Below are 23,742 nucleotides of genomic sequence, written 5' to 3' on the forward strand. Positions count from 1 at the left end.
TTTATTAAAAATAAATATAAATGATTTAAAGCATTATGACATTTTAAAAGATTTTAATTAAATTTATTTACAACAATAAAACAATATTTACAGAAGGTGTCAAACAAACAGTTCAGCTGGAGAAAAATCTGCGTCAGTCTGGATTCTCTGCCAGTTTCCTGATGTCCTCCAGGAGCTCGGAGAAAGATGGCCGACCCTGAGGTTTCTGCAAAACCACAGAAGAAGAAGGAGGAGGAGGAGTTTACTTACATCACATTTAATGAAACTGTTGTTAAAATAAGTTTTAACTTTCTTTCATCTTTGTGTTTTTCTTTAGTTTTTCCACCACATCACTTTAAAAACGGATCATCTGGTTTGAACAAAAAGCATTTTTTTAAAAGGTTTTATTAGTAAACTGTAAAAGTTTTTGCCTTAATGAATAAAAACTTACCTCTATGAGACATTGGAGTAAAAAAAACAGACTAACTGTGGCTTCAGGAGTCAAACTGAGTCTGAATTTAAATGATATTTCAGAGCTTTAAGCTCTAATTTGGATGGATTGATGACCTTCACCCGTTCGTCCCGTTCTGATGAAATATTCGTCACTTTTAAATAAAACGGGTGACCCAGGCGCTCGTACCTCGTGCCAGCAGCGATACATGATGGCGTACAGCAGCTGGGTGGCGCGGTGCGGCCGGAACAGCCGGGTCCCTCTGGTGATCTCGTTCACCACCTCCAGGTTGGAGTGGTTCTCAAACGGCGTCCGCCCCTCAGAGTAGATCTCCCACATCACCACACCTGAGCACAAAGAGGTCAGGGGTTAACGCCGGGGTCAGGGGTTAACCCCGGGGTCAGGGGTTAACGCAGGGGTCAGGGGTTAACGCCGGGGTCAGAGGCACCCGGCGGGACGGGATCCGGGTCTTCCTCACCGAAGGACCAGACGTCCGACTTGCTGCTGTACTTGCTGTAGTGGAGAACTTCGGGAGGAGACCACTTCACCGGGAACTTGGCTCCACTGGAGCTGATGTACTGGTTGTCCAGGACATACCTGCAGACAAGAACCTGCTGATTCAATTCAATCCAAAAATACTTTAAATTAAATGTTGACGTAGCTCATTTAAATCAAGGAGTTCTTATAGATGGTGATGGCTGTGGGCAGGAAAGATCTCCTCCGTTTTACAGCTAATCTGAAGATCCTTTGACTAAAGAGACGCTGTTTTCTGATGACGGTCTCATGGAGGATGGTCAGGGTTGTCCATGATTTCCTTGATCATCATCTCCAGAGGTTCCACAGTCATCCCCAGAACAGAACCAGCCTTCTTTATCAGGTTGTTGAGCCTTTTTAGGTCCCTGGCTCTGAACAGATGATGGCAGAGGAGATGACCCTCTCAACAACAGACTTATAGAAGATCTGCAACATCTTGCTGGAAACCTTGAAGGAGTCTGTCTGCTCTGTCCCTTCTTGATGGCTTCACTGTTGAGTCTCCAGTCCAGTCTGTTGTCTCGATGAACACCAAGGTATTTATATTCCTCAACCATCTCCACTTCTTCTCTCATGATGGTAATAGGGTTTGATCTGACCCTGTTTCTCCTGAAATCTACAATCATCTCCTTTGTTTTGTTCACATTCAGGATGAGATGATTGTTTCCACACCATGCCACAAAGCGGTCCACCAGATCTCTGTCCTCAGCTTCTTGTCCATCTCTGATACACCCGACAACTGCAGAGTCATCTGAATATTTCTGCAGATGACAGGAGTCTGACTTGTGCTGGAAGTCTGAGGTGTGCAGAGTGAAAAGGAATGGTGAGAGTGAAGGGTATTCAGGGCGTCAACATTTTATTTTCTGACGATCGAAAGAAACCTGGATGAAAATTAAAGGCCGAGCATTCCTTGAGCCAATGCATATCGCCCGCCGCCCACCGGAGTTTCAAACAAAGAGACGGACGCCGTTAGAGACGCTTGGCTCAAACCTCCATCTGTTGGTGCTCGACGTGCGTCTGGAGGCTGACTCTCAGCTACTACCACATCATTAAAAGCTAAACTGTCACTCCAAACGGGACATCCATCCATTTTCTTTACCTGCTTTTTACTTTCCTGGTCTCAGAGAGGTGGTGTCTGTCTCCAGGCGGGGGACACACAGAGACAAACAACCATTCACCCTCTCACTCACACCTAATTTAGAGTTACCAATGAACCCAACATGCATGTTTCTGGTCTGTGGGAGGAAACCGGAGGAAACAGGCAGCAAACGGGACATAATCTTCGATATAAACTCATAAAAAGAAAGCTCCTGCCGTACCTGGTCATCCCAAAGTCGCTGACCTTCACCACGTTGCGCTCGTCAACCAGACAGTTCCTGGCTGCCTGAGAGACCGAAGAAAAGACAAAGACTGAGACAAACTTTCCCCACAAACCTCCAGCTGCTGTTCGAGGAGCCTCACCAGGTCTCTGTGCAGGAAACTGTGGGCCTCCAGGTACTCCATCCCCTCGCAGACGTCCTGACACATGGACAGAAGCCACGCCTCCTTCAGAGCCCCGCCCCTCTGACGCAGGAAGTTCAGCAGGCAGCCGTTCTCCATGAACTCCGCCACGATCAGCAGGGGGCGCTGCTGCAAACACACCCCGTACAGCTGGACCAGCTTGGGGTGGCACAGCCTCCTGCAACACCAGCCGAAAACAGAAAAGCTGCTTAACCTGCAGAAAAACAGCCGAAAGCTCAGGGAGCTCAGCTCGGAACCGAGGTTTTAAAGCTAAAATAGGGAGGGCACAAGCTTAAAACAGTAACTAAAAGCTAATATTAGCACAAAGGTAACTAAAGACTAATGTGAGCAAAAGAGTAGCTAAAAACTCCAATTAGCTCAATAGTAACTAGTTAAAAGTTATATATAGCAAAACCATAGGTAAGAGTAAAACTAAAATAAGCTAAACTGTAGCTTAAATAAAAAAAATAGTAGCTAAAGGCTAAAAGTAGCAAAGCAGATGTTAAAGCTAAAATAAGCAAAACAATAACTAAAACTAAAAACTGCTGCTAAAAGCTGCAAAACACAATAAAATTAGAAGAATGGGAGCTAAAAGTATCAACATGGAAGCTAAACTTAGCAAAACAGTAGCTAAAACAAACAAAACAGTAGCTAAAAGTAGCAAAGCAGATGGTAAAAGAAGCAGAATGGAAGCTAAAAGTAGCGAAACAGTAGCTAAAAGATAGAATTAGCAAGGCAATAGCTAAAATAAGCAAAACAATAACTAAAACTAAAAACTGCTGCTAAAAGCTGCAAAACACTCAAAATTGGAAGAATGGTAGCTAAAAGTATCAACATGAAAGCTAAACTTAGCAAAACAGTAGCTAAAAGCTAAAAGTAGCATCAACCAGATTTCAAAGAGAAGAATGATGTTTTTCTGTGGTAGTTTTAGTCTAAATAAAGTCAGTAAAGTATAAAACTGTCTTCTGCCAGCTGATTTCCTGCTTCCCGTGTCTCTGGCCTCACATCATGACTTTGCCCTCCTCGATGAAGTCCTCCTCGTGCATGGCGCCCTCCCGGATGGTCTTGATGGCCACTTTGTGCCTCGCCCTCCACATGCCGAGCCTCACGACCCCGAACTGCCCGCAGCCCACCTCCTTCATGAAGGTCAGCTCGCTGGGGTTGATCTCCCACTTCTCTGGAGGACAGGAGCAGGAACACGGGTCAGACAGCAGAACCAGGAGGTCTGACGTCCCACAGCCTCTTCGAGTTGGAGTGGTAGTAGCTGAGAGTCGGCTGTTCCCACAGACTGAGGGTGGTGTGTTTACCTGAGCTGAAGCCGGCGGTGGCAGGAACGCACCTCCCCATCGGGCCGACTGCATACCTGAGCCTCGTCACCAGCCCTGCAGAGGGATGACACGTTGTTGTTGCTGTTGTTGTTGTTGTTGTTGTTGTTGTTGTTGCTGTTGTTGTTGCTGTTGTTGTTGTTTACCTACCTGCTGCGTTGTGTTCGTGGTAGTGTATCACTTCCGGGATGGACTTGAAGGTGTGTTTTTCGGCCAGGTAGAACTGCCCGGTGTCGGTTATTTTAATCTGGTAATGTCGAATTTCCCCGTTAGCGCTGCGCAGCGAAGACACAAACAGTTTGTCGGGTTGTGGGTGAATGTTTTGTGTTTTCAGTGGAGTTTCACTGTTAAACAAAGGTTTTTGTGGCTGAATCACCTTAAGGTTTTGGTGTAAACAGAGACGGTATAAACTCCCTTTTTACTGGACTCCCGAACGACGAAGCCACCTTCTTTGTCCTGAAACACACGAAGAACGACTCAAAACAATAAGATTTTCACTTTCCAGCCCAGGATTTAAACTGCCTGATAGAGCTTTAGTCGTGTTTTTGCCAGAAAAAGCAACACAGGCGTTAAAATCTTAGATAAGTTTGGTTTAAATGTGTACATGTTGGAATAAAAACGGACCTCTTGTTTCAGCAGCTGCTCAGCTTCGGTCCTCGTGATGTTCTTGCAGTACCACCTTCATCAAAGACGAGAAAGTCTTAGAAATCAAAGCTTTTATTCCTGAAATTAAAACCTGACGAGAGGAAAGACGGAAGGACTCACGAGTTCGCCTCGATGGTGTTTTTCTCCGTCACGTAGTTACTGGGGATGAAGCCTTTATTCCTGCAGGGAACCATGAAAAGAAAACTTTATTTTGGACATTTTAGATCCCAGCAGCTGTTATTTATTTAGACACTAAATTAGATCGTTACTAACAGCTGTGAGGCAGAATCCTCGGCTTTTTGGAAACTACTTTCATCCGTTCATCCATCCAAACGTTCGGCTCATTCAGGAAATAGCTGCTGAGACTTCTGGTTTTTATACTTTTTTAAATTTTTACCTTCATTTAAATAAAATTTCCCACAGAAATAAACTGAAATCTGTTCAGTCTCAACATTATTCTGTTTTTAAATCTCCCTGTTGTCTTCTTAAGCTACTTTTAGTTACGATTTGGTCAATTTTAGCTTTTAGCTACCATTTATCTAGTTTTAGCTTTTAGCTATGGTTTTGCTAACTTTAGCTTTTAGCTACTGTTTGGACTATTTTAGCTTTTGCTTCAGAATACTTGCTCTATTTATGTCTTCTTAAGCTACTTTTTTGCAAATATTAGCTTTTAGCTACAGTTTCATTAATTTAAGCTTGCAGCTAAAGTTTTGCTGTTTTTGTTTTTTTGTCACAATTTTGCTTATTGTAGCTTTTACCTGTGGTTTTGATTATTTTAGCTTGTAGCTAAAGTGCAGCTAATTTGAGCTTTCAGCAACTATTTTTCTTATTTAGATTTTAGCTACTGTTTTGTTCATTTCATCATTTAGGTAAAATTTCGCTAATTTAAGCTTTTAGCCTCTATTTTACTGATTTTAACTTTTAGCAGCTGCGTTGCTCATTTAAGCTTTTAGCTACTGTTCAGCTTGTTTTAACTTCAGTTCAGATAAAAACTGATTCCTAATGATATTTCTGCAGTCATTCAGGGTTCTGGTTTTTGTTTGTTTATTTGTTTGTTTGTTTTCTCAGTGATTATCTTACTTAAAACCTTAAAAAATGTTAATAATAAAATTTAAATTGAAGGATTTTGTTCCTGCCATAAAAACACAATTTGCTCCAGTTTCTTTCAGTTTTTCAGTCTTTGTTTTAGGGACTCACTGCACATGAAGTAAAGATAATAATTATTAATATTTATTAATATTAATTAATAATTACAGGCAAACAAACTGATCTGAAAATGACTAAAAAGCAGCCAAATCTTTATAAGATCTGTGGATGAAGACCACTTTAACAGATGATCAGAAGGTCTGGCTGCTTGGAAGACGGATATAAAACATTTATTATGTTTAATATTTAAAATAAAGTCTTTTTTTACCCGTGTTTGTCCTGCACTCTCCACCACAGCTGGTCCTGTTTGTGCAGGATGACGTACTCTTCCCCCTGAGGACACAGAAACCTGCATCAGAACCCCGAGCAGTCCGGGCCGGGCCTGGATCTGCGCTCCAGGTGCTGCTGGTACCTGTTTCAGGGTGAGGTCCGTGTCCTCCTTGGCTGTGAAGTCGTACATGGCGACGACGCTGATGGAACCGCCCCCCTCGCCGTCCTCACTGTCCGGAGGGGGCAGCGGGAGCTTCTTCCTGGACCTGTCCACCTTGGAGGCAGAAAGGTAGAAGTTAAAACGCTGGGAATTAAACGAGGAACCGAGCCGCGGGAGTTCTTGGTTCTCACCTGGCAGGCGTGTCCCGGGGGCCGCCTGCTCCTGAAACACAGCGAGGTTCGGCCCTCCAGCTCCATGTGGGTGCTGATCTCCCTGAAATCAGCAAAACAAGTCAGCTTTCCTGGGGTTTGTATAAATATCCTCATGTTTTAGTGACAACAAACAAATGTTATCAACATTCAGCTGATTTTTCCTCTCATCACTGAAACATTTTACTTCAGCTTCATTAGCAGCGCTGTTAGCGTCAGTTAGCGTTAGCCCTAAAGACGCTAACAAAGATCAGCCGTGTTCGTTAAGGTTTAGCTGTCATCAAAAAGCTAAACAAACCTAACCTATAAAGTTTAAGGGGTTACAACCACGTTTCTGAACATTCAGATGACTTTTAAACATTTTACTTTAGTTTGATTAGAAACTTTGTTAGACCAAAAACACAATCCTGCTTGTTAACGCTTTGCTTTCATAAAATAAAAAAACTGCTAACAAACCCAACAAATGCAGTTTGTTTGAGTAAAGTTAGTTTTTTCAGCTAAAATTTGAAGAAACAAACAAACAAATTTAGAAACCTAAACCCAACTTTGAGATGACTTTAAAACTGTTTTGTTACCAGAACCAAACCCAACTAAGTTTATTAACATGTTTGTTTTTCAGCTCAAATGAATAAAAAACTTTAAATAAAAACACAAAACTAAAGAATAAAAGAACTGACTCTAAGTGTAATACCACCACTGCCCACCAGGGGCTGGCTCCAACTCAAACAGCATCAAAATATTAAATAAAAGGTTTTATTTATGGTCCAAAACTGTATGTTTAGACCAAAGGTTGCATTGGTCAATGATTTTGGAACATTTTAGTTCCTGCTCTAAATGTTGACTCTTTAATTAGAAACCCACAAATAAAACACCAATAATCTGCTAAAATGACACTAAAACTGAATTTTATTGTGTTTCATTTAAATTCTTAACCTGGATTCTAAGGTTAAAACTAGATCTGTCTCTAAAACCCTGTCTGTTCACTGAGGGCTAAAAGAAATCATCGAGGTTTGCTAACGTTCAAGCAAATCTTTCAGCAGTAAAGTTTGCCACAAACCTGTGAGGTTCACCAAGACCGCTGAACGTCCCCTCACTTTGTGCTCAAAGATTTAAATGCTGAGCGCTTCGCTCCTCCTAATAGTAAACTAATTAGCATTTCATACAGTCGAGCAGTGAAGCAATAAGCAAATAAGCAAGAAGTCACAAAATCCATAAGTCTGTAAATTTAAATAAGTCAATTAAACTAAAGCAAAAAAGAGGAAATCTAATGTGAAAAGATAAAAACCTGAGAAAATCTCCATGTTTACTGAGGAAAGTGATGATAAATTTTATACAGGATACAAAAAATAACTGAATGCACACAGGGGTAGACCCATTAATAGCCTAAAAAAATATGTAAAATCTATAAAAACAGGAAGGAAACTACATTATTTTCTAGATAACAGAAAATAAAAACTATAACAGACTGAATAAAACCAGGGACAAACAGTAGAAGACGTTGCAGGAAACACAAAGATGCCAAAATCAAAGCGTGGCTGCAGACATGTTGTCGTACGATTGCACCTGGTCGTGTTCGGGTTTTTACCTGGTCTGAACGGAGCAGCAGCAGCAGAACACGGCGTGGGTGGAGTGATCTGATGGAGGAAACAAACCAGGTTACTGTCGACCGTTTGTCTCAGTTGAAACAGAAACATTCAGTGAGAAAATAAATGAGAGGAAATTTAAAAGGTTTAAAAGGATCCTTCATAAAGATGCACTGATGACTGTGATGATATGTTGAACCATTATTACTGCACAGATAAAGAACCACAAACATAAATAATATCATCTCATTCAAACTCAAAAAGCATCTTTAATTTAAATTTTTAAACAAACCACCAAGACTGACTTTTAAATAACTCTAATTATATCTCTGAGTGCTTCATGAAATGACTCTTTCTTTACACATACAAAATCCATAGAGGGTGTTTTTATATAAATGTATGACTTTATCCAATAAATGTGTGTTTGTTGAGCTTAGTTCTGATCCTAACTTGTGTATATAAATAAAAAATAAAAAGGTAACTAATACAGATCCTTGGGGAACACCTAAACTAAAAAACAACATTTGGAACAAAATCTTATTTCAGCAAGGTTTCTTTAAATGAAGAAATTATTTCCAGAGACGGTGCCACCATGGTTTAAATCATTGGTCTCCAACCCTGGTCCTCAGGGTCACCATCCTGCAGGTTTTACCTGTTCCTCTGCTCCAACACACCTGATCTGAATCAATGGGTGATTAACAGGCTTCTGCAGAACATGAAGAGGTGATTTAACCATGAAATCAGGTGTGTTGGAACAGAGAAAAAAGGAAAACATGCAGGATGGTGGCCCTGAGGACCAGGATTGGAGACCCCTGGTTCAAATGATCGTATAATCCTCATATAAATGAGTATCTGTTGATATAAGTCCTGGTGGTAACTGACTCGTAAAAATACAAAATAAAAAGGTAACTAATGCAGATCCTTGGGGGACGCCTGTGTATAGACTCCTAAAATGAGTTTTGTCAGACAGTTACTGAAGTATTTCACTGGTGAGGAAAGTCTTTCATCAGGTTTTAGTTTCCTGTGACTTCAATAAATCATGTAAAAGTTGTTTTTTTTAATAAAAGGAAAGTCTTTTACTGTTTAAGGTATAAACTCTTTGTCCAAGGTAAAGCAGGCATTTGTTTTTAGAACAGTAAAATTAAGTTTTTGTTGCTGAATCTTTAAAAATCCATAAACTGAGCTGAAGTTTAGGTTAATGCTTTAAAATGCTGAGGTTTAAACTGAATCAGTAACCGTTAATTTATGCACTTTTTGAAGTTGCGTTTGCTTCGTACACACACTTGCAGCAAACTAAAAAAAATAATATTTCTAAACGTATTCCTACCAGCTGTTTCAGTTTAACTTTTTCTGCCTTTGTGTCTCTGCGGTTTCAAGTAGGAGGTCTCTGTCAGGAAGTGTAGTTTCCTTTTCAATAGAATTAACTCTCTTTGCTTCTGCGAGTCCGTTTGTGTGTTTCTGTGGGTGAATCAACAACCCGGTGTGTGTGTGTGTGTGTGTGTGCGTGACAGCGGGTCACTTGTCTTTGCACGCAGACACAGATGGCTAAATTACTTCCTGTGTGAGTTTGAGAGAAAAACCCACTCATCAGCAGAGCTTGTCGAGTGATTCAAAGACGTCTTTCCAAAATAAAAGCAGGTCACGGAGTTTGCCCCGTAGCGCTCAACACAATGCCAGAAGCAGAAGTTAAGAGTTAATGACACAAGCGGTGATACACTCTGTTGGTGGTTTGTGGTCAACCAACAGTTCATGAACACATTTTGACATTTCTGATATCTCAGACTCAACAGACGAGCAAAACACAAAAAGTTCTGCTGTGTAAAGTGAAGACAGATTAAAAATTCTAAATATAGTTCAGGCTTTGATTTATTAAAATAACGTTTGCATAGCTCCAAGCATAAAAAGTAGTTCAGTTCAGTCCAGAATTTTAGATTCATGGGGACCAGTTTTTACCCTTCGAGGCCCGTGAACCTGCTTTAATGCTTCTCTGATCAGGTGATCAACACCTCAGACTGCAGAGGACCAGGTGTCAGCGGGCCTGGAGCTCCACCCTTTCCTGCCACCCGGCTCGAAGCAAAAACACTTCTTTTCGAAAGGACCAAGGCAAGGTGGGAGGCTGTCATGTCTTTAAGCCACTAAATGAGGTAACAGAGCCGTAAGGGTCCTCATGTGAAAGGATGAGCTGGTTGCTGCAGGCTGAGGGTTTAATGAGTGACAACAGGGGTTCAGATTGGAGGATGTCCGTCACACATTTAGTGCATTTTATGCTTAAAGCCCTCCATGTCAACCAAGCTGAGTTACCCTTCTTTGGTTAAATGATGACGGCTCCACGGCTTTGCATGACTTGATTGATGATTTATTAACATAGGGACTCGCCTTTGCCACAATATCACGGTGCTGTTTTGTGGCAGAGCCTAAAGACTGACCTCCAACCTGAGGGTGAGTCAGAAGTTGGATCATCAGCAGTATTGAGGATGTTGGTCCGGTCTGCCATGATGAAGAAGGAGCAGAACCAAAAGGTGAGGGTGAATTTATTGGTCCATCTGTGTTCCAACCCTCACCTGTGATAATGAGATCCGGATCATGACCAAAACAACGAGATCCCAGATCCAAGCAGTTGAAACGAGCTTCCTCTGTAGGGCGGCCGGGCTCAGGCTCAGAGATCAGGTGAGGAGCTCCGTCATCTGAGGGTGGATTGGACTAGAGCCGCTGGTCCTCCTCATCAACAGGGTTCAGCTGAGGTGGTTCTGGCACCTGATTAGGATGCCTCCTGGACGCCTCCCTTTGGAGGATTTCTGGGCACATCCCACCAGGAAGAGACCCTGAACCTCTTGAAGGAATTACACGTCCTCCCTGGCCTGGGAACACCTTGGGATCCTCCAGGAGGAGCTGGAGAAGGATGTCTGGGTTTCCCTGCTGGACCTGTTCCCTCTGTGACCCGACCATGGATATACGACAGAATCAGCAGCACGATGGAGAAGCGGTTAGCACTGTCGCCTCACAGTAAGACAGGTTGGACCTGGGGTCTCTCTGTGTGGAGTTTCTCCTCATGTTTGCCTGGGTTTCCTCCGGGTTCTCCGGTTTCCTCCCTCAGGCTAAAAACATGCATATTGCATATTGCATATGCATGAGATCTGTGATCTCAATGGGTTAAATAAAGGATAAAAATTAAAATAAAAAGAACAAATGGATGAATGGACGCCTAAGACAAGGACCTGCTGAAGCACTTGTGACGGAAACAAAGAGCTTCGGCAGCATCAAGTCATGTAGCTGGTCTGTTTCTTTGTTTTTGTCACATCTTTAATGTTTTTCCCTTCATCATCAGGCTTTTTATAAAACAACGTGTCTATAACCCAAAAAGTGTTGTTTTTAATCACGTCTTTGCATAAAGCATCTGACCTGAACAAACACGCAAATGGAAAATTTGGGGTTTCTAGTCTCACTTTATGTCTTTTCTTCTGGGAGTTTGGTAGATTCGCCAGAATAGCGTGGACTCTGGAAGTCCCCTGGTGTGGTGTGACACCAAGATATCATCAAGCATCAGCAGCAGATCCTTTAAGTCCTGGAGGATGTTGATGTGGGCTAACATAGATCAGATTTATTTGAGCAGAACCTCCTACAGATGGTTGATTCTACTGATATCTGAAGAATACGAAGGCCAGGTCAACCCTTCTTGGATCCTTTTTTATCCATCTGTGAACATTGTTTCTTCAGCAGGGTGTATTTGTTTAAGTATTACATGTTAAAAAAAGCACATAAATGTCAGGAGCCCAAGGTTTCCCATCAAAACACTGACTAACCATCCTCGTATTCCATCACAGACCTGAGGGCAATTTAAACTCGGAGCAGACCAGATCCCCTCCTTCCAAGGCTCAGTGTCCCGTTCTGATGCTCAGGAGTCCACTGTGGGACATTTGGACGGTGGACATCCTGACTGCTCTACAGCTGCAACCTTTTCAGTTAGATTTATAACCGATTAATGTTCGGGGTCATCCTGATTTTAAAGCCAACTGACATTAAAAGAAAACCACAAAAATGGCTATAACTCTGTGAATATTACAGATAGTGACGTAAGATTTGTTATTGTAGTTGAGACTGATCCCCAACACAGTCTGAATGTGACAGAATCATATGAGATTGTGTTATTTTTTCTTTAAGGTTTGACCAAAACAGCTCCAGCTGCATTATTTCTCATCACAGGAGGATCTTAGTCTGAAGTTCTGGCACAAAAAGGCAGCAGGAGATGGATTCATTAAGGACTACCAGGCCTTTCATTTGCATAAAGGGAAGGATTTACACTGGAAAATTTAAAGCGTAAAAGCCTTTTTATGCTTCAATGTGTTACAAACATGGTTGGCACAGTGGTGAAGTGGTTAGAGCTGCTGCCTCGCAGCAAGAAGGTCACAGGATCGCTTTCTAGCCTGGGTGGAGTTTACATTTTCTCCCTGTGCTCACGTGGATTTACTCCGGTTTCATCCCAAAAACATGTGTGTTAGGTTAATTGGTAACTCTTAAATTGTCCCCTAGGTGTGAATGGTTGTTTGTCCCCATGTGTCCCTATGATGGACTTGCAACCTGTCCAGGTGTCCCCCGCCTCTCACACAATGACTGAGAAAGACGGACACCAGCGACCCGGAGTAAAGAAGATGGATGGATGTTATGAACACTACTGGACTGAAAATAAGTTTAAAAAAAAAAAGCAGAACTTTGAATCTCCTTCAGATTTGAACTTATTGGTCGAGAAGATTACGAGAAAGTTATGATTTATAAAGAAACGTTTGCACAGCCCTGACACCTTTAACCCGTCCATCAGACCCAACCAGCTGCTCCTGACTCAGTTTCAGACTCGTGTGAGAACTGAAACCTTTCTCTGCACATCAGAGGTGTTACTTTGCACACAGGTGCCTCTGACTTTTCTGAGCGCCAAAGCTTACTTTTCCGTGCACAACGGTGCCTCTGTGAGCTCAAAAAGCACGATTCAAGTCTGTGTTTTGTTTGGTCACATGGTGAAATGACGTCTGAAGCCTAACGGTCTTTTCTGAGACGCTCCTCGATCTGATGTTACTGATTTGAGCCGTTTTAAAAGCGAAAGCAGGAAATTTCAGCTCCTGGCTTCAAGTTAAAGCTTTAATAATGGTCTCTCTTCTAATTTACTTTAAATAAAACATGTTTGCTGTGTTAGTGATTGTCAAAAACATACATTCAGAGGAAAGTTAGCTGCTTTCTGTCTTCTTGAACCTCTCTGTCTTGTTTGATTTCTCTGACACCATTCGCTGCTTCTCGCAGGTTTGGAGGAAACCAAGACGACAGATTTGTCTGAAGATGTTTAGAGCAGGTACTCACTCGAGTGGATCATCGCTTCGTCTCTTCTTCTTCCAGCTTTTATTCTTCAGCTTTTCAGGTCGGTTTCTCTGCGCCGACGGAGCCGACGTGATGCTGCAGGTGAGAAACGGCTGAGACAAAGAGGCAGAGTCCGGTGGGTGGAGGAAGTGAACACAGATGAAGAAGACGAAAGAAGAAGAAGGAGGGAGGAGGGTTAGAAACAGAGGAGGATGTTTTGTTTCTGCTGCTGCTTTGAACAGCTTCAGCTGCATCAGTGGAGGTTTAAATGCCTGCGTTAAAATCTGTTCATTAAGTTATCTGCGTTTTTTTTTAGAGTGGGAGAGAGATGAAAACACAGAGATGGAGAGGAAGTGAAAGAATGACGCGAACAAAACCACAAGACATCCGTCTGCGAATAAACCCAGGAAGAAACACAAACTGAAACACTCAAGCTGCAAAAAAAAGATTTATAAAAATAAAAAATCTGCTCTGAAATCTCATTTAAAGTCACTGTGTGAAAACCAGGAGCTGGACTTTCAGTTGTGAGGAGAACCTGAGCTCAGGTCCAGTGGAAGTCAATGAGAGTTTGGGTGTGTGACCTCTGACCTTTGGGAGGATTTAAGAGGAAACCAGCAGTCTTATATCAGAGAGACACTGAGTGAAAGAAAACAGAAACACCTTCGTTTGATGAAGAAACTGTACAGGAAGTGTAACGTTTGTGAAAATAAGAGACGTTTATTTGCTAAAAATGTACTTACTGTGACCCGTTTAAACTCTGAATGATGTTTCTGCTCTGAAGTCTGAGCTGTACAGCTTTCCTCTCTCATTTTCCCAGAATCCCATCGTTTTCTATGGAAACATTGTCGACAGTTTATTGCAAATCAGATGTACGTCTTCAAAAAGTCACTATTCTCAATCAAGTTATATGTAAAGTCTGTGGGGAAAGCAACCAATTTAAAATCTTTACTAAAGTGGTAATTTGTCAGGTTGGCAGGAGAGAGAGGCAAACCCAGAGCGCAGACTTATTTTCAGGAAAATTAATCATTTATTTTAAAATAAAACAAAACTAAGGCTGACAAGGCAGCAAAAAGCTGCACAAGTGATCAGACAAGGCAAGGGACCAAGACAGCGCATGAAGCAACAATGAACCAGCAGAGAGGGGAGGACATGACCGGGTTTTAAAGCAGAGGGTCATTAGGGTAGGTGGGCGCAGGTGAGCGATCAGGTGAAGGTGGGCGTGGCAGGAAGACAAGAGACTGACTGAGGAGAAGTGAATGATGACAGGAAACAAAGACAGAACCCAGACTAAACATAAAGGCATCTAAATAACAAAGACACAAATAAATAAATAATAACCCCAAATCCTGACAGTAATTAAACACATTAGCATTACAAATTAAAGGCTTTCACTAAATAAGGACATTTAAAGGTTTGTCAGTCTTGAAACTGGATGCATGGATGGATGGATGGATGGATGGATGGATGGATGGATGGTAACTGAGTGAATCTTCCTGATAACACCACAGTCAAGCAGGAAGTGTCACCCTGGTAACCGTTAAAGTTTCATAAAGTTAAGAACTTATTATTTATTTGGTGCTTTTTAAATGGAACCACAGATCTTATGGAGCTTATCGTCCATATTTGATCTAAATCTCTGAGTGACACAGAACCCTCCACTGATTGGCTGGTGTTTTGATTGACAGGCGGCCCACCCAATAGACGTGCAGGGTTTGAGTCCCGTCCTGCTGCTCCTGAACGACGATGGTGGTGAACTTTGTGCCCACAGGAAGTTTCACATCTCTTCAAGCTGGTCGTCCAAGAAAAGAAGTCAATCAGAGCTCGGCTCAGGTCATGTTTGCTGCAAGGTGTGTGTGTGTGTGTGTGTGTGTGTGAGTGTGTGGTTGGACAATGTTTAGCCACAAAGCAGCTCTTTTCCACACAGCTGTTGATGATTAAATATTATCGGTTTAATATCAACTCGGGGAGGAAGTTTGTTAAAACTTTCTGTTCCTCTTTTTCTCAAAACAAGCTTTTTATTATTGATCAGGATTTTAGACAAAAAAAAAGTTTCACTCCTAAATTTAAACCCAAACAGAAGTCACTTGACTTTTCTAAAACATCCCATTTCACTTCCTAAATATTTTACACGGTTATTTACTGTGGAAGACAAAACAAGCCTCCTGTTTTTAATTTAATGTTGATTTCATAGCTTTAATCAGCTTTAAGAGATGTTTCGCTTTTAAGTAGCATTTTTTAAAGTTAGCTTTTTGACACTTTTAGAAACATTTAGCTTCATTTATTTTTTCACTGGTTGAAGGTTTTAACCTTTGGCTACTTTTAGATAACTTTTTGTTACTTTTAGCTCGACAAACATCTTGCTCTTTTTAGCTTTTAGCTCATGTTGTGGTATTCTTGGCAAGCATTTAGCTAATTTTAGCTTTTGGCCAGGTTTTTGCTACTTTTAGCTCAACTAACATTTGGCTCTTTTTAGTGTTGAGCTAACTTTCAGCTACTTTTAGCTTTTTAGCTCATGTTTTAGTATTCTTGGAAAGCATATAGCTAATTTAAGCTTTCAGCTAGCATTCTGCTTCTTTTAGCTTTTGGCCAGCTTTTTGTGACTTTGAGCTTAACTAACCTTTTGCTCTTTTTACTTTTAGCCAACTGCTGCTTGCCACTTCCAGCTTCCGTTACTGATCGGTTATTTTTGTGTCTTACCTAGCCTTCTGCTACTTTTAGCTTTAACACCTCACCTCCGGTCTCTTCAGCTGTTTTCACAGAAAGAGCTAAAACAGTCTCAGCAGAAACTTAACAATAAAAACAAACTTTATTCCAACAAATAAAGAGCTAAATTAATGAGGGGGGGGGGTGGCTTCAGCTGTTCAGCAGCTGTTTTAGCTGATATGAAATATTTCCTCTGTTATCAGAGCTGATTTGTTCTCAGCTTCACACTCAGCTGACCTTCTTTCACACACTCTCTCTCTCTGCGGTGGCGCTCTACAAGGAAGTGTGTGTGTGTGTGTGTGTGTGCGCGCGCGCGCCTCCCTGTCTTCATTTCCTCAATCCTTCTCCAGTTTTCGGCGACATGACGCGGAGGAACCTGAAGCTCGAAGGTAAGAGATCGAACCTCCGACCCTGGAAGGTTTCTGCTCTCGGAGGAAGTTTGGGCTGAAATTATTTCTTGTTGCGCAAATTGTGCGGCTGTCAGAGACTCGGAGCCGCGGAGGAGCGGGTCCGACTGCGGACCTGCAGCCGAACCGAGCCTTAAAGACAGAAAATCAGAAAATCAGAAGACAGAAGTCGATTTAAAGAAAACATAAAAACCCGAATCTGTCCGGGAATCCAACCAAACATGGACTTTGTTCAGAGCTTCTTCTGGTTCTGGTTTTAACCTGAGAGGCTGCTGGAACACCTGGGGACAGGTGCGCAGAGCTGCGCGCGCCGTTCCGTTCGGCTTCACCGGGCGTTGCGTTCAGGTGCTGTCGGAAACAAGCCTGCGCTGTTCAAGGGATCTTTAAATCCTGGATCGGTTCTGACTGTCGGCTTCTGGAAGAAACCAACTGTGACGTCAGCAGTAATCAAGATGGCCGCCACAGCCAACACAAACCCAGTGACATTACCAGACACTGAGGGGTGGTAGTAGCTGACAGTCGTCCCCAGCAGGTAGTCTGAGCTGCTTCGGCTCTGACTTTATACTTTACTGACGTTGATTTCCTCGACTTCGTGCTTCGATTTTAGCTTTTAGCTTTTAGCTTTCAGCTGCTGTTTTCATCATTTACTCATTTAGCTTTTAGCTTTTAGCTTTCAGCTGCTGTTTTCATCATTTACTCATTTAGCTTTTAGCTTTCGTTCTTATCGGTTTAACTCAGTTAGTGTCAGTCCCTCAGGGCTCTGCGTTCAGAAAAATGTTTCTTATTTATTCAGCTGTCAGCTGCAGCCGTCAGCTATCAGCCGAAGGGGCTTTCATTCAACAGTCCGGAGTTCAACCGGTTTGTTGAACTTCTCGGCAGCTGGATCCAGGTTCGTATTTCCTTGAAACCAACCGGTCCCGCCTGTTCTCAGAGTTTTCTGACTGTGGGCCCACAGCTGGAGCTTTAGCTTTTAGCTGCTGTAAACAGCCGGCAGCTTTTTTCTGCTCTGTGGAAATATTTGTAAATCTGAAGGATCTAATAAACAAGCAGCTTCTGTTTTATCAGCTCTTCTGGACTTTGGACTTTAGAAACTCGGTTTGTTTTATTACAGTTTTATGTGACGCTGCTTCCTTCCTCCTTCGTTTTTAGGAACTCATCAGATCATGTTTGGATCGTTGGAAAGAAACAAAACAATCCTATAAAACATTTTATTTTAGCTGTTTTTTAGAGATTAACACAGAGGAGCCAGAACCTTTTAGAAGTTCCCGGTGACAGATTTATGGCCTGGATTTACAACCGAATCACAAACGCTCCTTTCAGGATCCAGTTTAAATTTGATTTCCTGTTTTTGAGTCCAGACGGTCCAAAACCGTCTCACTTGTTCCAACCAGAGAACTGAGACCTGCAAACCTTCAGATTCAGCCCTGAAGTCCGAAGTAACGGACCTTCATGTAACCGGTCCTGATATAAACATGCCTGAATTAGCCAGGAGAGCTGAGCGCTCATCCAACATCTGCAGGATTAAAACTGTTTAGCTTTGCTAAAGTAAAAGCTACTGAAGACGTGCAGCACAATCAGCCGAAGGTCTTTAAAACTCCATCTGAATGTTTTTAGCTCTCATTCAAACTGTTTTAAAAGCTCGTCGTTGTTGTTGTTGGTGAAAGTCGGGTTCATATCCGTGCCGAAAGCCGAGTGTTGCTCAATCCCTGTGTTCCCCTGGCAGTGCGAAAGCAAACACATAGTTCCTTATAACCGCTTCATGGACTAACAGTCCTGATAATCCTCAGAGAGACCTTAGACCCGTTCGGTCTGAAAGAACTTCCTGTTAGCTTCAGCTGTAGTTTCCACTTCCTGTTAGCTTCAGCTGTAGTTTCCATAGCATTAAATGAATGCTAGCTAACTAGCTAATAGCAGCATATTTCTATGTTGCTAAGGCCTTTTTCCAGACAGAAACAGTTTCCCATGACAATCCTTTTATTTTATTTAAGCTAAAACTGTTTTCATCCACACCAGAAAGGACCTAAAACCACGCCAGGCCTGTATGTGGCGCTGCAACGCTTCGGAGCTGCGACAAAAACAGGAAACAAGGCGTGGAGCACGAAGCATAGGCGCTGGGTGGGGAAACGTAAACTCAGCTGAAGATACTGGCGCCCTCGGGTCGAAGGTCAGCGTTGTGGCTGTTTAAAACACGAGGGCAGTGTTTTAAAGATCGATCAAAAACGCTCCTGAAACGCTGTTCCCGTGTGGACGCAAGGCCGGAAGAAAACGTTTCCAAACTCGTTGGTGTGATGCAAGAAAAGAAAATAAATATATATAAAATATGTGAGGCTTGATTGCAAAATAGTTTCAGCTAAACAACATTTTTATTTCTGAATCAGTCAGAATGAAAGCTGGTAAAAAGGGCCAGCAGTTATTCAGAAAAACCAGAGGATGTGAAACGAATTCTAATACAGAAACTAAAACAAACCTCAGAGTCGACGTTCAGAAATGACAACAGATTCAGGAGATGGTTTTCTCTTTCTGCTGGAGGTTGTTTTTAGTTTTAAATACTTCCTGTTTTCAGCTACTCTGGCTCTAAGCTAAAAACTCATTTCTGCTCATTTACTCTTTCTGGTTCCAACTAAACTCGGTTTTTATTTTTATCACCGGTAAGAGGTGAAAGTTTCTGTCTTTTAGTAAAATATCTCATGAAGCTGTGGGCAGATTTGAACAGAAACTCATCGGATAACAAACAGGAAATGACTGCAATGAGCAGAAACGTGGCATGGTAGTAGCTGAGCACAGTCAGTCTGAGCTCGAAGGGCGACATGCATTCATCGAAGGGGGTTTCTAACTGGCCTCTGATTGACTGCTTCTATTCTCTACATTTTAGCCACTTTTAGAGCAAACACAGTGAAACACGTCTGCTGGTTTGTCCTCTCAGCTCGGACCCATCCCTCTGCTCTGTAACGACCACCACCGACAGGCCGATGCTGTGGGCGGAGCCAGAATGAGCGGCGAGCTGCTACTGGAGGAGACGCTCATCAAGCGTTCGCAGCAGAAGAAAAGGACGTCGCCGTTAAACTACAAGGAAAGACTCTTCGTCCTCACCAAGACCAGTCTGACGTACTACGATGGGAAACCCGAGGTCAGTTTGGTTTGTTTTTATTCATTAATATCAGATAAACAATAAAAAAACATTCATGTTGACGTCTGCAGACAACATCTGTAGTGAGAGTAGGGAGCAGGTGGAGGAGGATAAAGGATCATTAATAATTCTATTTGTAGACTTTAGCTGCTTTTTCTAGAGGTTGGCTACTACAGCCGCACCAAACCTCAGCTCAGTATCTGTAAAACCAACTGAGTTGGAGCCATCTTTTGTTTTCTAAGTTCAGTTGGCTGTGGCGGCCATCTTGAATTGGGTTGACTCAAATTTTTAATCAGCTGCAGCCCCACATCCAGTGATTACTTCCTCAAAGTTTCATTAAAATCCGTCCAGTGGCTCATGAGATATTTTGCTAACAGACTGGTGCGATCCGTTCGCACTCTGAGTATAAGCTGGGGATGACTCTCAGCTACTACCTCACCAAATTTTAGCTCAATATCTGTGAAACTGACTGATTTATAGCCATATAGGTGAGCTGGCTGTGGCAGCCATCTTGACTCAGGTTGACTCAGTTGTAGACGTTCATACAGTGATTATTTTCTGAAGGTTTCTCAGATGATACATGAGATATTTTGCTAACAGACACGCAGCCTTCGTCAGTAAAATCAGAATCCTTCAGTCGTGAGCAGGAAACGCGTTTCCTTCCGCCCACTCCGCTTTACAGTGCTGACCAGATCGAACCCGCCGCCGGGCGGAAACGACAGTTTGATGAAGCTGCACATCAAACGCAGCTCGGCTCGCAAAGCAAAAGTCGCGCGTGGTGGTGTGGAAAAAAAAAAAAAAGTTTTTCTGACACACTTTTTCCACCAACAGAAGAGGTTCAAGAAGGCGTCGATCGAGCTGAGCCGCATCAAATGTGTGGAGATCGTGAGGAACGGCAACGTTCCCGTCCCCTGCGAGAACAAGTACCCGTTCCAGGTAGGGCCGCCCGCCGCCCGCCGCCCGCCGCCTGTCCCCGGGGTGTTCGCTCCCCCGTCACCGCTGCTGTTCTCGCTCTCTCTGTTCAGGTGGTGCACGACAACAACATCCTCTACGTCTTCGCTCCGACCCAAAACAGCCGGAGTCTCTGGGTCCAAAGCCTGAAAGATGGTGGGTCTCTGCTCCGGAAGGAGGGGGGCGGATTTGGGTCAAAGTTTAACCGGAATACAGTCGGAACAAAAGTCCGGAAAGGTCATCTTTTCATTCTGATGTTGTCACAGTGAGATAATCCGTCCAATAATCCGTCAGCATCAGAGGCTCCACCTGTAGAGAAGCTGCAGGTTCTGCTGCTCTGTGTTAACACAACGCCAGGGCGGAAAGACATCAGCAATGACCTCAGAGAAGCAGTCTGGGAAGGGTCAAAGGTCATTAAGGGTCCACCGTTCTACAGAGAGGAAGATTATTCATGAGAGGAGACATTTAAGGCAGCTGCTGATCTTCACCCCGAAGGTCAGACCGTGCAATGAGCTCCATCTCAGCGTCTACAGGCCTCAGTTAGCAGGTTAAAGGTCAAAGGTCAGGGCTTGTTTGGAAGAACGTTCCAGAATGCACTGCAGCTGTCAGCACGGCGGTGGAGGGCTGATGGTTTGGGCTGATTCTGGAGTCCGATGAGCTGAAGCGGCGCTGTAAAGAGGAGTGGTCTCAGTCTGATTAGAACCAGACGCTTTGAAAGAGAAACTACATCATTTCCATCCTGACTGTCTGGCTTCTCTATCTGAACGTTTTCACACTCTGAACCACGAATCGAAGGCTGGTTTTCACACACGACCCCTTTAGTTTCCATCGGTCCTGCCGTGAAACGTTTCACACCTCGTGCCCCACTTTGTTCAGAGCCCGGTCACATCTGGGCCTTTTTTTGTTTGTTTTGATTGTTACGGAGGTGGCAGATGGGCAACCAGCTCTGAAACAGTTGAGAGGCTGTGTGAAACAGAAATAAACCCAAAAATCAGTGATCTGTAAACTTCATGAACCCGTAGTTTATCAAATGTTCAAACTCAGAAACAGCACCAGTACTTATGGCTGCAACAGACTTTTTATGGTTTCTTAGGTCGAAACAAAAGGAAAGAACAAATTAAAGTTCTTTTATTTGATGTAAAAGAGAAACTAATTTAAATATTTTAACCCTGATGTTTGTATGATTCAGTCATCAGCTGAGAAATCACTCATTTCCGGCGGATTTCCGGCGGATTTCCGGCGGATTTCCAGCGTTTTTCCGGCATATTGTTTACGTGTGTTTGTCTGTGTGCACCCAGAGATCAGGACCAACGCCAACGTGCTGCTGAAGTACCACCCGCAGTTCTGGCAGGACGGCTCGTGGGTCTGCTGTCGGCAGGCGGAGAAGCAGGCGCTGGGCTGCGAGCAGTACAAGCTGTTCGACAGTAAGACGCTGCTGATCTGATGCTCAGACACGCCGCGTTTCCTGTCCCCGACTCACGCTTCCACCTCTTTCACTGAGCTCGATTGATTTCTTTTTTTGAATGTTTTCGTCGAGGTGCTTCGCTCGAACTTCTGAATCGTTCAGGCAGGAATCGTCTCCTGAGCTCCAGGGACGATCCAGTGTTGAGTCGTCTCTGGAGCGGTTAGCTCAGGGGGGTCAGACTCCAGGCCTCGAGGCTCCGCTGTCCTGGGAGTCTTAGGTGTTTCTGCTCCAACACACCTGATTCAAATGGTTTAATCACCTCCTCACCAAATCATCAGGTTCTCCAGGAGCATGGCAACAAGTCGTCCAATTAAACCAGGTGTTTTAAAGCAGGAACACATCTAAAACCTGCAGGACAGCGGCCCCCGAGGAACGGAGGTTGACACCTGTGGGTTAGCTGAAGGACGAAGCATCAGGATCGTCTCTCGTCCCAAGGTGTCCCCCGGGGTTGTCTCTGGATGCCACGTCCCGTGTTTGGCTGTGGACTGGTTACAGAAACAATCGTCCCACGCTGTCAAAGCTGCATCAGTTTAAGGCAGGGGTGTCCAATCCTGGTCCTCAGGGCCACCATCCTGCAGGTTTTCCTTGTTCCTCTGCTCCAGCACACCTGATCTAAATCAGTGAGTAATTAACAGGCTTCTGCAGAACATAAAGAGGTGATTTAACCTCTGAATCAGGTGCGTTGGAGCAGAGGAACAAGGAAAACCTGCAGGATGGTGGCCCTCAAGGACCAGGACTGCCCCCTCCTGGTTTAAGGTGTAAAACCTACCTCGATGGTTCGGGTGTTTGAGGGATTTATGAAGAAAAAGCCTCTTTAATGGTGACCAGCTGCCCCTCAGGCTGTTTGGATCAGTTTCCCTCTGACACCAGGAGCGTAGATGTAAACAGATTTGTTGTCAGCTCTCTGAGGTCTTCAGACGTCTGACAGCAGAGAAAACTTTCTGCTCGACCAACTGTTTCTGTTCCTCTTTGTCAGACTCCAGGAAGCCTTTACCAGAGCTGCCTGAAAACAAAAGAAGTGTAAGTGACCCGCAGCGCCGCACACACGCATCCCGAGTCAGACGTTACAAAACATGTAAAACCTCCGTCTGTCCCCCGCCAGCGTCCCCTCACTCCCCCGCCACCGGAGCCCGACTCAGGCGAGGAGGTCATGGTGGCTCTGTTCGACTTCCCGGGCGTGGAGGCGCACGACCTGAGCCTGAAGAAAGGAGGCGAGTACGTCATTTTGGAGAAATGCGACCCCAACTGGTACAGAGCTCGCAACAAGTACGGGTGAGTGCAGGAAAACCGAGGCTGAGCTGAGAACGATCTGCAGAAACATCTCAGAAACACACAACAGGTTAAAGCTGGGGGAGAAGAACTGGTTCCAGGACCTCAGAGGTTCAGGAGCAGCATCAGAGGCTCCACCTGTAGAGAAGCTGCAGGTTCTGCTGCTCTGTGTTAGCACAACGCCAGGGCGGAAAGACATCAGCAATGACCTCAGAGAAGCAGTCTGTGAAGGGTCAAAGGTCATTTAGAGTCCATCGTTCTACAGAGAGGAAGATTATTCAGAAGAGGAGACATTTAAGACAGCTGCTGATCTTCACCCTGAAGGTCAGACCGTGCAATGAGCTCCATCTCAGCCTCTACAGGCCCCAGTTAGCAGGTTAAAGGTCAAAGGTTAAAGCCTTTTCTCTCTAAAAACAACATGGCGGCTCGACTTGAAGGAACCAGAAGAATTCTGGAGCAGAACCAGAGCAGAGGACAGATGTTTACCCAGAATGCACTGCAGCTGTCAGCACGGTGGTGGAGGGCTGATGGTTTGGGCTGATTCTGGAGTCAGATGTGACAAACAGGACAATGATCCCAAACACAGCAGAATGGTCCAGAACCAGAACCAGAACCTCAGAGAGCTGAAGCAACGCTGGAAAGAAGAGTGGGCCACAACTCCTCCACAACCAGGAACCCACT

At 43.7% G+C, this 23,742-nt stretch overlaps 2 protein-coding genes and 1 long non-coding RNA gene across 12 annotated transcripts in view; 2 read left to right on the forward strand and 1 right to left on the reverse strand.

The window, feature by feature from the left end:
* Positions 1-16,255, reverse strand: txk (TXK tyrosine kinase). Of its 5 annotated transcripts, none has more exons than XM_037976472.1 (18): positions 14,834-16,255; positions 13,880-13,970; positions 13,143-13,235; positions 7,802-7,850; positions 6,199-6,280; positions 5,990-6,121; positions 5,846-5,910; positions 4,552-4,611; positions 4,411-4,465; positions 4,163-4,242; positions 3,937-4,061; positions 3,769-3,843; positions 3,467-3,638; positions 2,423-2,639; positions 2,281-2,345; positions 909-1,027; positions 620-777; positions 1-205 (listed from the first exon to the last, which is right to left on the reverse strand). In XM_037976472.1, the coding sequence occupies exons 3-18, from the start codon at positions 13,153-13,155 to the stop codon at positions 134-136; spliced, it is 1,539 nt and encodes a 512-aa protein (XP_037832400.1). In that variant the 5' UTR covers positions 13,156-13,235; positions 13,880-13,970; positions 14,834-16,255; the 3' UTR covers positions 1-133. The 5 variants fall into 5 exon arrangements, with proteins under 5 accessions (XP_037832400.1, XP_037832399.1, XP_037832398.1 ...); XM_037976471.1 differs by having other exon boundaries at positions 13,143-13,252; XM_037976470.1 differs by having other exon boundaries at positions 13,143-13,775.
* Positions 6,203-13,568, forward strand: LOC112451546. 4 transcript variants are annotated; one of them, XR_005233380.1, is made up of 5 exons: positions 6,203-6,313; positions 9,795-9,907; positions 10,211-10,318; positions 13,086-13,134; positions 13,456-13,568. It is a non-coding gene; the product is annotated as an uncharacterized LOC112451546 (long non-coding RNA). The 4 variants fall into 4 exon arrangements; XR_005233381.1 differs by lacking the exon at positions 13,086-13,134; XR_005233382.1 differs by lacking the exons at positions 13,086-13,134; positions 13,456-13,568 and adding an exon at positions 11,621-12,067.
* tec (tec protein tyrosine kinase) overlaps positions 16,119-23,742 on the forward strand; it is a 14,467-nt gene continuing 6,843 nt past the window's right edge. The window contains exons 1-7 of one of the 3 annotated variants that reach the window (XM_017438328.3): positions 16,119-16,231; positions 19,173-19,376; positions 20,208-20,312; positions 20,402-20,483; positions 21,626-21,751; positions 22,769-22,812; positions 22,895-23,064. In XM_017438328.3, coding sequence (XP_017293817.1) covers positions 19,239-19,376; positions 20,208-20,312; positions 20,402-20,483; positions 21,626-21,751; positions 22,769-22,812; positions 22,895-23,064 — 665 coding nt within the window. In that variant the 5' untranslated portion in view covers positions 16,119-16,231; positions 19,173-19,238. Of the gene's footprint in view, positions 16,232-16,644; positions 16,782-18,306; positions 18,414-19,172; positions 19,377-20,207; positions 20,313-20,401; positions 20,484-21,625; positions 21,752-22,768; positions 22,813-22,894; positions 23,065-23,742 lie in introns of those variants that run through there. The other 2 variants (XM_017438329.3, XM_025011172.2) reach the window with 2 other exon arrangements.

Source organism: Kryptolebias marmoratus, linkage group LG7 (genome assembly GCF_001649575.2).
Source record: "Kryptolebias marmoratus isolate JLee-2015 linkage group LG7, ASM164957v2, whole genome shotgun sequence".
In the NCBI taxonomy this organism is placed as follows: Eukaryota; Metazoa; Chordata; class Actinopteri; order Cyprinodontiformes; family Rivulidae; genus Kryptolebias; species Kryptolebias marmoratus.

Bases quoted from the DNA above. Each gene is read 5' to 3' on its own strand.
- txk (XM_037976472.1), bottom strand. The intron at 5,911-5,989 runs GTACCAGCAGCA...CTGTGTCCTCAG, and splicing joins CGGACCTCACCCTGAAACAG to GGGGAAGAGTACGTCATCCT. The intron at 4,466-4,551 runs GTGAGTCCTTCC...TCTTTGATGAAG, and splicing joins AACACCATCGAGGCGAACTC to GTGGTACTGCAAGAACATCA.